The sequence below is a fragment of the Mauremys reevesii genome, linkage group 21 (genome assembly GCF_016161935.1).
Source record: "Mauremys reevesii isolate NIE-2019 linkage group 21, ASM1616193v1, whole genome shotgun sequence".
In the NCBI taxonomy this organism is placed as follows: Eukaryota; Metazoa; Chordata; order Testudines; family Geoemydidae; genus Mauremys; species Mauremys reevesii.
In genome coordinates, this window is record NC_052643.1 from 23,515,492 (window position 1) to 23,527,896 (window position 12,405).

Consider the following 12,405-nt stretch of genomic DNA (forward strand, 5'->3'; position numbering starts at 1 on the left):
CCTACTGAGCCCCAACCAGCTGCACCTGGATCCCCATGCCACTGAGCCCCACTCCCCCAGCATCTGGACCCTCCCACTGAGCTCCTCACACCCAGACCCCACTGTTAAGCCTCAACCACCTTCACCTGGATCATAGACTGTCAGGGTTGGAAGGAACCTCAGGCAGTATCTAGTCCAACCCCCTGCTCAAAGCAGGACCAATTTCCAACTAAATCATCCCAGCCAGGGCTTTGTCAAGCCTGACCTTAAAAACCTATAAGGAAGGAGATTCCACCACCTCCCTAGGGAACCCATTCCAGTGCTTCATCACCCTCCTAGTGAAATAGTGTTTCCTAATATCTAACCTAAACCTCCCCCACTGCAACTTGAGACCATTGCTCCTTGTTCTGTCATCTGCTACCACTGAGAACAGTCTAGATCCACGATCTTTGGAACCTCCTTTCAGGTAGTTGAAAGCAGCTATCAAATCCCCCCTCATTAGTCTGTAGAAGAGAAGAAACAATCCCAGTTCCCTCAGCCTCTCCTCATAAGTCATGTGCTCCAGCCCCCTAATCATTTTTGTTGCCCTCCGCTGGACTCTTTCCAATTTTTCCACATCCTTCTTGTAGTGTGGGGCCCAAAACTGGACACAGATGAGGCCTCATCAATGTCGAGTAGAGGGGAACGATCACATCCCTCGATCTGCTGGCACTGCCTCTACTTATACAGCCCAAAATGCTGTTAGCCTCCTTGGCAACAAGGGCACACTGTCAACTCATATCCAGCTTCTCGTCCACTGTAACCCCTAGGTCCTTTTCTGCAGAACTGCTGCCTAGCCATTCGAAACCTAGTCTGTAGCAGTGCATGGGATTCTTCCGTCCTAAATGCAGGACTCTGCACTTGTCCTTGTTGAACCCCATCAGGTTTCTTTTGGCCCAGTCCTCTAATTTGTCTAGGTCCCTCTGTATCCTATCCCTACCCTCCAGCGTATCTACCACTCCTCCCAGTTTAGTGTCATCTGCAAACTTGCTAAGGGTGCAGTCCACACCATCCTCCAGATCATTAATGAAGATATTGAACAAAACTGGCCCCAGGACCGACCCTTGGGGCCCACTGCTTGATACCGGCTGCCAACTAGACATGGAGCTGTTGATCACTACCCGTTGAGCCCGACGATCTAGCCAGCTTTCTATCCACCTTATAGTCCACTCATCCAGCCCATACTTCTTTAACTTGCTGGCAAGAATACTGTGGGAGACCGTATCAAAAGCTTTGCTAAAATCAAGGAATAACACATCCACTGCTTTCCCCTCATCCACAGAGCCAGTTATCTCTTCATAGAAGGCAATTAGGTTAGTCAGGCATGACTTGCCCTTGGTGAATCCATGCTCACTATTCCTGATCACTTTCCTCTCCTCTAAGTGCTTCAGAATTGATTCCTTGAGGACCTGCTCCATGATTTTTCCAGGGACTGAGGTGAGGCTGACTGGCCTGTAGTTCCCCGGATCCTCCTCCTTCCCTTTTTTAAAAGATGGGCACTACATTAGCTTTTTTCCAGTCATCCAGGACCTCCCCGATCGCCGTGAGTTTTAAAAGATAATGGCCAGTGGCTCTGCAATCACATCCGTGACTTGTGCTCATCCAGTTTTTATAAATAGTCCTGAACCACTTCTTTCTCCACAGAAGGCTGGTCACCTCCTCCCCATGCTATGCTGCCCAGTGCAGCAGTCTGGGAGCTGACCTTGTTCGTGAAGACAGAGGCAAAAAAAATCATTGAGTACATTAGCTTTTTCCACATCCTGTCACTAGGTTGCCTCCCTCATTCAGTAAGGGGCCCACACCTCTCTGGAGGTGAAAGGAGTTGCACCAGAAAGTGGAGGGAGTTTAAAATGTGCCTAGCTAACTCTTCCAAGTGATTTGTAAAATCAAAGATCAAAACTAGACTTCCGATCTGCCAAAGCTGGAACATCTTCCCCGCCATCGCCTGCCTCACTGGAGCCCAAGCCAGAGAGTAACCCCCCCCCCCCCATCCCTTACTTAGTTCTTCCAGTGGTTCATTATTAGGGTGACCAGCCAGCAAGTGTGAAAAATTGGGATGGAGTGGAGGGTTAATAGACAAAGCCCCAAATATCGGGACTGTCCCTATAAAATTGGGACATCTGGTCACCCTCTTTATCTTCACGGTTACACAATTGGGCCTTATTTCCACTTCAGCATAACTAGCTTCTGCTTCAAGCTAGTTTGGGGGGAGAGATAGCTCAGTGGTTTGAGCATTGGCCTGCTAAACCCAAGGTTGTGAGTTCAATCCTTGAGGGGGCCACCTAGGGATCTGGGGCAAAATCAGTACTTGGTCCTGCTAGTGAAGGCAGGGGGCTGGACTCAATGACCTTTCAAGGTCCCTTCCAGTTCTTCTTCAAGTGATTGCTCCTATGCATTCCAGTTAGGTGTGCACACCACGCGTGCACGGCTTTTCAGAAGATTTTTACCCTAGCAACTCCAGCGGGCTGGCTGGGCGCCCCCTGGAGTGGCGCCGCTATAGCGCAGGATATATACCCCAGCCGGCCCATCCGCTCCTCAGTTCCTTCTTTCCATCTCCCGCCGAGATCCCGCTCCATTCCATCTGGTTCCTCAGGGCTTGGAGCATTTATACACCCCCCCAGTGGGGCCCCGCCATAAACCTGGCTCTTCATTCTGGTTCTGCCCAGTTTTACGACTGCCCTATTCGAGCCAATGTCAACATGCTCCTTGAAATACTGTGTTCCTCAAGGACAAGGGCAGTTATTACCACGTCCGACCTGTCTCCCTAAGGAGGTGTCTGCCTTTTATATCTACCAGGATATCTTCCTTCTGGTGGAGAGCAACAATTGCCCTCCTTTGACATCCGTAGGGCGTCTGCAATCTATATCTAGCGGACAGAGCCCTCTCGTAACGCCCCCAAAACCTTCATCGTACCGGCATACCGGACGAAGGGCATGCCTGTCTCCTCCTAGAGGATTTCATCTTCAATGATGTTGTGCATACACACCTCCTGTGTTTTGGCCCATGTTCCATAGTGCCACCTTACTGCACATTCCACCAGGGCTCAGGCTTCTCTGCTGCCTTCCTGGCTCACATACCCATCAGGGGATGTGTCGTGCTACTACCTGGTCCTCTATCCCGACCATTGCCTCTTTGGTCCAACAGTCCAGAGCTGATGCAGCCTTTGGCTTAGCAGTTTGCATTCTGCGACATCTACCTCCGACCCCACCGCCTAGGTAAGGCTTGGGAATCACCTAACTGGAATGCATAGGAGCAATCACTCGAAGAAGAAAAGACGGTTACTCACCTGTAGTAACTGTTGTTCTTCGAGATGTGTTGCTCCTATCCATTCCAGACCCGCCCTCCTTCCCCACTGTCGGAGTAGCCGGCAAGAAGGAACTGAGGAGCGGACGGGCCGGCTGGGGTATATAACAGGCGCTATAGCGGCGCCACTCCAGGGGGCGCCCAGCCGGCCCGCCAGAGTTGCTAGGGTAAAAATCTTCCGAAGAGCCGTGCACACGCGGCGCGCACACCTAACTGGAATGGATAGGAGCAACACATCTCGAAGAACAACAGTTACTACAGGTGAGTAACCGTCTTTTCTAGGAGATTGGTATATCTCCAATTATTACCTTACCTAGCTCTTGGCTGGACTGAAGAGTCCCCTGCTGTCAGAAATCCCCCTGTCTAGACACCTATGGGTCATGAGCAAGGCATGGATGTAGCTCTTTAGTCTCTGTAAGGGACATGCTGTGGTGGGGCGACGGTGCTAGTTGTGTCCGGCCCAGGGAGTTCCCTAGTGGGTGATGCTAGACTCGCCCCAAGAGCACTGCTGGGCTTGGGAAATCCATCTGCCCCTTCCTGCCATTTGTGGTGCTGGTCGCTGAGCAGCTGCTTCTCACTCACTGCAGGTGCCAAGTTGGATGACTTTGCTGACTTCACTTCATTCGGTCTGGCCACAGCTCTGCTGCTGCAGGCTCATGGGATCCTGGATGGCTTGCTGGCTATCGTCTATGTGCTCGCAGTCTTTTCCCGCTTGTGCTTCTTCTCGAGTGGTAAGTGTGTGGTCTCCCTTTCTCTGCGTGGGGCTGGAGCATGGCTACAGCCAGTAATAAGGGAGTGTAAGTAGGTTGAAAAGTCCATCACCTCACCTTCTAGTTGTAGGAGTTTATTCAAGGTTCTGTTCTAGTCTCTGCTAACATGGGCCAGGCAGCACCTCCTGCTGGGAGGAAATGGAATCAGACAAAAGTGCTGGTCCTGCTTTTTGAACTCCTGTAGCTGAGAAGTAGCCGTGCCCTGTGAGTTTCTAAACAGCACAGACTCATTGGTTCTATTTCATATCCACTGCTGCAAGTGATGGCACCTGTGTGTGTGACAGTGCTTGGAGGTGTGGGAGGCCCCAGTCATGGATCTCTGCCACTGGGAAGGAGGGAGAGCAGGTCAGCATCTGGCAGCTGGGCAGCAGTAGGAAGAGTTCAGACTCGCAGGGCCACCATGTTCTCCTTGTGGAGGTTCCTGGTTTCTCTGTCCCACTCCAGCAGAAGATATAGTGGGAGAGTGTGGGTGAGATGCTGTGTATGTGTTCGAGACTTTCAGCTTTAGTGTCTCTCTTTGTTGTTAACAACACATTAAACTTTCAAACCTGTATCAGTGACCTCTTCCCTTCATTCTTTACTACTTGCCCAATTTTTGTGTCATTTGCAAACTTTATCAGTGATGATTCTGTGTTTTCTCCCAGGTTATTGATAAAAATGTGGGGGCAGGGCCCAGAACCGATCCTTGTTGGACCCCACTGGAAACACCCCCACTTGATGATGGTTCCCCATTTACAGTTACATTTTGAGACTATCCATTAGCCAGTTTTTAGTCCATTGAATGTGTCCTGTTCATTTTATTTTGCTCTAGTTGTTGAATTAAAATGTTGTGTGGTACCAAGTCACATGCTTTACAGAAGTGTAAGAAAATTACATTAGCAGTGTTATAAATTTGGTTAATAAAAGTAGTCTCATCAAAATATCAAGTTAGTGAGACAGGATCTGTTTTCCATAAGCCCATGTTGATTTGCATTAATTACATTACCTCCTTTTAATTCTTTATTGGGGTGGCTGATATGGGACCCTATTAATATCTTACCTGGGTCGATGTTGGGCAGACAGGCCTACAACTACCTGGGTCAGCCTGTTTACCCTTTTTAAAACTGGCCCAACATTGGCTTTCCTCCAGTCATCTGGGATTTCCCCAGTGCTCCAAGACTCATTGAACATCTGCATTTTCCCTTCCAATAGCTGGAGTGAGAGAGCAACAAAAGAGAAGGTAGAAGAGAGGAAAGCAAGAGGGTGAAAAACCTGTTGGGGAGTAGAAGAGAGGAAAGAAGAAAACAAATGTAGCCCTGATTGCTCGAGGGGAAGGAGGGAGGAAAATTAGCCAATGACCCTTTTTTGGTTATGATGCCTTTTCTCAGCATTGAGATACTGTGTGATGGACACAGTATGCATTGGCCTGCTAAACCCAGGGTTGGGAGCTCAATCCTTGAGGGGGCCATTTAGGGATTTGGGGCAAAAATCTGTCTGGGAATTGGTCCTGCTTTGAGCAGGGGGTTGGACTAGATACCTCCTGAGGTCCCTTCCAGCCCTGATATTCTATGGTACAGTATGAACTCCTAGATAGTTTGGTCCACTGTCTAGTCATTGATGTTTTTCAGCTGAGGGAAATGAAAAATACACATAGTAAATGGTGAAACGTGATTTTTAAGTTTTCATTTTTCTTATCTCAGGTGTTACAAACAAAACAAGGGAAGAACTGTTCACATTTTTGGTTAACCTGTCCATGTCCCTTTTTAGGGCTGAACCAAGCATTCTTGTTTATTTCCCAGAATCCTCTGGCTTATAGCTTTGTGGCAATTTGAAAAGGAAAAGTCACCCATTCCTTCCTCTTCCTTGTAGGAATCCCTTTCATGTACCGAGGGCTGCCCTGTCCCTATGCTTCTTCGCTCCTGACTGGCACATACCTCTTGACCGGGGGCAACCTTGTGGTTCTACGGATTGTGGCCATGATAATGATCCTGTTCATGGTTGACCAGGGCTTCTATCCCCATGACAAAGTATTGGAGTCCCAGCTCTGGAAAAAGATGGTCTATGCAGGGGGTAAGTTTTAAAACAAACCAGCACAAAACCTTGGCTCAGTTGTTTCTGATAATACACACAAGGGGTGAGGGCATAGTGCTTGCCCTTCATTATCTAGTCCCTTCTTTGACTTCATTTTTCAGGCCAGCTGACGGAAAGGGTCAACTAATGTGAACCAGAGTTCTTGGGAGCTGTATGAAAATATACATTTCTTTTTTGTACTGTAAACCTAAAATAGATATCTAGTGTACAAGTTCTTCAACATGTGTTTGAAACATGAGGGGGTTCTTACTCACCTGACTACAGGGTGTGCCTCTTTAAGAGAAGCAGAAATAAGAATACGTGGAAGGCCCATAGTGCCTGTCATCACAGACGTTGTGAATGCACGCTACAAAACGGGGAAGAGCATTTTCTCAGCTTTTAGGGATCAGCAAACAGGCAGAGGCACAGAAGTCACTTGTGTAATATTACGCAGTGGCCATGTTTTGACTAGGAATAGAACCAGTTTCTCAACTCTCAATTGCTATGATCAAACTCTTAGGTTGTGCTCCCTCCTACCTGAAATAAACCTAGATGATTCAGAAGCATAGAAAGTGTCACGCCAGATCCTATCAATGGTCCATCTAGCTCAGTTACCTTTCTCTGGGAATGGCCAGTACCAGATGCTTCAGAGGAAGGTGTAAAACACCCAACTGCTCATACTGGACAATTGCATTTTTCATTCACAGACGTTTTATGCAGTGTAATTTTGTGAGCTCTATTTTTGAAGTACTTTTCCTCAAGAACGTCTAGTAAGAAGGGAATAAAAGAGAATTCAGTCTTCAGAACTGTGCTGTATTCCTGCTAGTTGATTGTACTCCAACATATCCAGTCAATACCTCTATAAATCTCCACCTGAAACATTAATTCTGGGGTTTTACCAGCCACAGATAACAGACCGTGGCTTGTTTTGTTTTATAGAACCCCAAAATGGAGCCATGAAAGCAGCCAGACAGTTATTTTGTCTGACTTATAGCCATGGCATGGAAACTGGTAGAAGCACAGAATTTGTGTGTATAAAAGGTGGGGTCATGAAACTAGTTCACCAGGCTGGCAGCTGCACTGAACACAGTGCTGCAGGAAGGCAGTGTGACAAGAGAGAGTTTAACTGATAAATCTTTGATGAGTAGCTGTATGCTGCACAGCAGAGAATCTGAGATGAGAATGGCATTACTTCTGCTTCTAGCAGTATCATTTTCCATGTTCGCTGTCACAATCTTTAACACAACCTCCTTGAAGGCACTAGGCTTTTGCTTGTGTATAGAAGAGTGTCTCTGGCAGCTTGTACGTTCATGGATTATATATTTCTCTTTTAAGATCATGAAGTACATTATACATGGTGGCAATGGCTCCTTTTGCCACAGAGTTACATGCTGTGAAAGGTGCAAGAGAAGACCAGATCATACTAAACAACCTGTGTCTGGTGTTTTTTAAAAGGACTTATTTCCAGCAGTGAGCAGAAGAATCCTTCAGGCTCAAACCTGCTAGAAAATCTTTCAGTGACAGAAAGGCAGGGATTTGGGGAAGTGCGTGAAATGCATATTTACATTTGTTAACCTTGTCAGTTGTATCTGACCTACTTTCCTGTGCTATTTTCCTGTTGCAGGTATCCTGATGGTTTTGTTCTCTTCCTATTCAATAGTCTCTCTCTACTATCTCGTTTGGTCGTCTACTTACATCTTCTTCCCGGTTGCCTTGTGGAGCTGCAAAGTTTAACTGCACGCTTGGTATCGTGTAGATGATGACAGCTTCATGTGTCACCATGATAACCTGCCAAAGGCAACACCTGTGACCTAAATGAAGACTTATCCTCTGTTAACATCCATGAGTTGCCTAATCCTTACTAAAGGTTTCATCATTGCAATCATCTATACTTGAAAGTAACAGCGACAGGATGTCTTGTCACTTCAAATAACACTTTCAAACTGGAGTGGTAGGAAGTATCTGTGTTAACGCAGCTCCTGCAGTTCCCCTGCGTGTTTCAAAGTGTTCATGTAGTGCCTGCTGTCTGACACCACATGTAATAACTAACGTGAAGTTTAACACTTGTTAATGGGGAAACTTCATTTAAACTCTCCCAGCTATTTGAGGGTTTGCTGTAGATGTGAGTGTACATATTCCTTACAAAAAGATACTGTCTGGATTTAAGTTGAGAAATTCATTTTCAGATTTTTATTATGCTTAAAATCATGAATTTACGAAGTTATTTGCTTCTTCTAGAGTTATAGGGCAGCAGACACCCACTATGGGGGTTCCTCTAACGACCCCACAGGCCCAACCTCGCCTGTGGCTCTGGAAGAAGCCCAGGAAGGCTGAGATCAGTATCAGAAGCACTGAGATTGGTATCTTAAGCACTGAGATGTTGATTTGAAAACTGCTGCTTAACCTCTTGATCCAGTGGGCCCAACTTTATTATGCGGGAGGGCCACAGGAACTTAAGCACGACCTTGGGTGGGCCAAACAGATTTGACAGATTTTAATCAGATTTCAAGGCACCTGTATTGATTTATATTTGAAGTCCAGCTTGTTTCATATGTATTTAGCTAGGTTGTTTCTATGTACAGTATTGTCTGTTTACACACTTGTGTAAACTAAAATGATGTAAACAACAAAACGCTAATGAATCGGCCATTAGTATATTGTGTTGAAGCAGGGTGTGGGCTTTATGAAATGCTCTGGTGGCCTGTAGGTTGGGCTCCCCTGTCCTAACCCAATGAAATGGCATGAAAATAGTTAGAGTAAGTTTATTTGTATATTTGTAATACACAGGAGAGCAGAGCAGATGGCTTTTTTCTTAATGGATCACTGAGGGCAATTTGAAATTGCTCTCAGACCTTCTCAGCAACAGCGTTTGCATTTGCACGAAAGATGAAAACGTTCCGCCCCTTTCTAGAGGTGGCACAGGGCAGGGGCACAGCTAGGAAATGTTGGTTTAGAAGCACCAGTGACTAACTGAACATAAGCACATGACTTTGCAGTGAACCACCTAGTCCTATATTTTCTGCAGATACTGTAGCTGGGCTTTTATCCTGCTCCAAGGGCCTTGGCTTCTCATCAGAGTCTGGGAAAACAGGTGTACCTAAAACCTAGAGTAGTGTTGACTGTTTTAGATAATTATGAACAGCTCCCCATTGAAATGTGAGATCTGTAGATTACAAATTGTAACCACTGACTACTCTAACACTCACATAGAAGTAATCAGACTAGCAAGATCATCTTGTACTGAAACATATAACCATACATACATTGTACCAGACCAAAATCCCACTGCAGTGGGACCTTACCATTTCAGAGAATCCTGTGCTGAGGGAAGGAAAGTTCTGACTATCCCACTACAAAGCACCTGCCTCTGAGAAGGGGAAAATGTCTTGCAGACCAAGGGATAAAGAATAACCTCTTAAATGTTTGGGATCCTGGTGTAACTACATTGAAGTCTGTGGAGTTGCACCAGGTCTGAACTTGGCCCATGTGCAGCTTTGTTGCTTTTACTGGAGTTGTACCTACTGAGGTAGGAATTTGGCCCACTACCTAAACTTCGCTGGTGAAGGGACTTTACCCAACTGTGAATTGTCTTGGCAATGTGAAAACCTCTCCCTGGACATAACTTGGACTGTCCCTGTGGGTTACAAGTCTGAGGCTCAAAACTTCACTCTATGACGGACCAGGGAAATTGACCAAATACATATGCACCTACATCAGTCTGGGCGTAGCTACTTCAAAGACTATCACAAAACAGTAAAACAAACACTTGAGACCTGATTCTGATCTCTTTGCTGTGGTGTCAATCTGGAGTAACGCCTCTGAAGTCAGACTAACATCTGGGTAAAGCTGGTGTCAGACCAAAATCAGGCCCTCACAGTTCAAGTTATGGCCTCAATTGACAAGTTATGATCTGAGTATCATGCCGATAAAGAATTTTTTAATTAAAATAACCATTAGATTAACTAGGTTTTAACACTGGTGTCCTTCTGATTAATGATTCAGTCTGAGAGTGATTTGAAAAGAAAATTCCCAAACTCGTGGGATAAGCTCTTTCTGCCTTAGCTTTTTGACAGACACTTGTTCTTATAAAGGGTGAGCTGTCGGGGAAAGTGGGTCATGTAAGCACCTAGCTTCTACCTCCCACCTTCTCTCGGGTTGTGGAAATGAGCCTGACCTTCACAGTGCGCCCCCAGAGGAGCAGACTCCTGAGAACTGCTGAAGCAAGTCCTGCACCTTGAAGCTCCCTCTCTAGAGGCCTGATCCTGCGAGGCACTGAACGCCTCCCAGGAGGTGCAGCTGACTTCACTGGGATCTGAAAGGTGCTCAGCATTTCACAGTACCAGACCTTGATATTGCTGCTCCTTTGTGTTTGAGTCTTGAAATGACAAACGAGTCACTTGCGTACCCCAGGAGGGCCCATAGAGCAGTCCTTGCATTCACCAGTGCTAGTCGGGCACAATAGAATGTGGCAGCTGTCGCAGTGGGTCAAAGCAGAGGTGCACTTGACTGTTTTCAAGCCATTGGGTCCCTAATTCTGATTGCATCAGCATCCTTAGAAGTATCTGAACTCGGTCCTGTAGCCTAGAGGGGGTAAAACTAGCCAGGCTGAACAGTGGCTTCCTAGCTGTGCTCAGAAATGCCTTGTTGGAGCCCTAGTCTCTCTCCCAGCCCCTGGAGGAGGGAGAGCCTAAGCCCAGGCATAGCCGCTGTGGCTGATTTGAGTGGCAGTGTATTGCTGCAACCTCTGCAGCCAAAGAATGGCTCCATTATGAGGCCATGAGTATCACAGTGGAGCAAGGAGAGAGAGTAGCTAGGAATCCACCCATATGGTACCTTATCCCAACACATGCAAAACTGGGGGGAAAACCAGAAGCCTTCCCATTAGGCATAGCCTTCACTCCCAGAGTGCTCTGGCTCTTCCCAAGTGTTTTTTAAACATGGCACCTGATCTGATGCTGTGACTACACCTGGCATTGCTTCCATGTCACCATCTTTTGTTGGCACAGCTAATGGGTTTGAGAGAGTAAAAGCACCAAGCAAGAAGCCACATGGCAAAGTGGACTGTAGCTCATCTGTAGCTGTGAGGTGCGAGACCGGAGACTGTTGCGAAGCTGTTCTGTTCTGGCAATTGAAATGTGAACAAGAGAACACTCAATTGGCAGATGTATCACGAATGTACATAGTAATTTATTATAAGGAAGTAACTGTGGTGTGGGTTTTTATTGTTGAAGTCCTGAATATATTTTAAAGAGAATTAGGTCCATCCCCACCTGAATACTGTGGGGACAGAACTCTTTCATTTCTCCTCTATTGATCGAATCTTTGATGGGGAAGAAAATCATCTGTACCAGCTCTTTTAAAATATGACCTGAAGTCTTGATGTCCTGGAGTTCTATAATATTTATTTTTTACTGATCACTGTAGTGAAATGTATTTTATTTCTCCCCCCTGCATTTGCTTTATCTGGGGAAAGGGCACAGGAATGGAAAATTGTACTTTGAAATTGAAGTTCAATCTCTGGAAATAAAAATTTGGGGAAAAACATCCAATGCTGTGCTTTGTTTGTAAATCTGTTTGTTCCTGGACAGCAAAGAAGCTGGAGACTGAAAACGTGAGGAAAACCTTCCACAGTTCTTGCCTTCAAACACAGGCATCTGTGGAATACAACTCTGCTCACTGTAGCTTGACGAACGTGCGTTCCCTGCGAGGCTGGGTGTTGGCAGAAGGGTTTGTTTATTAGCATGCAAAGAGGTACAGCAAACATTCCCATGGGAGACTGGAATTCCAGCGCTGTCACATGACACCACTGCTAAAACCAGACCAGCGAGGACAAGAGAACACTCCGGAAGGTACCAGTCAGGAGATGGAGCAAAGGATAACCTAGTTGAACTGCTTCCTAGCTCTGCTGCTGACTTGCAGTGTGATCTTGGCGAAGTCTCTTAGGCCAAAAGAATTGCCCCTAAATCCATATTTCTTTATGGATCCAAGTTTGGAAATGGCATTAACACACCTACCCCCTACTTTCCCTGTGTATTTAAAAAAAACAACCACACAACCCAAATCCCTCCTTTCTGTAAATGTGCTTTGAAAAGCCAGTATTTATCAGGCAGTTTTGGCCTGGTCAGTATTTTAATAGCACACAACTTCCGCCTTATTGCGGGAGTTGTTTATCGCTGCACTTACAGCAGAAACAAGGCTGTCTTGAAAAGCTCATCGCAGCCATAACTAAACCGTTGCTACTACCAAGGAGCAACAACATGACAAA

General features: G+C 46.2%; 1 protein-coding gene across 11 annotated transcripts in view; it reads left to right on the forward strand.

Annotated features, from left to right (window-relative positions):
• TMEM269 (transmembrane protein 269) overlaps positions 1–11,684 on the forward strand; it is a 36,376-nt gene extending 24,692 nt beyond the window's left edge. For all 11 annotated transcript variants that reach the window (XM_039509481.1, XM_039509485.1, XM_039509482.1 and 8 more), the window contains 3 exons: positions 3,909–4,052; positions 5,940–6,140; positions 7,765–11,684. In XM_039509481.1, coding sequence (XP_039365415.1) covers positions 3,909–4,052; positions 5,940–6,140; positions 7,765–7,874 — 455 coding nt within the window. In that variant the 3' untranslated portion in view covers positions 7,875–11,684. The remainder of the gene's footprint in view (positions 1–3,908; positions 4,053–5,939; positions 6,141–7,764) is intronic.
• The last annotated feature ends 721 nt before the right edge of the window (positions 11,685–12,405 follow it).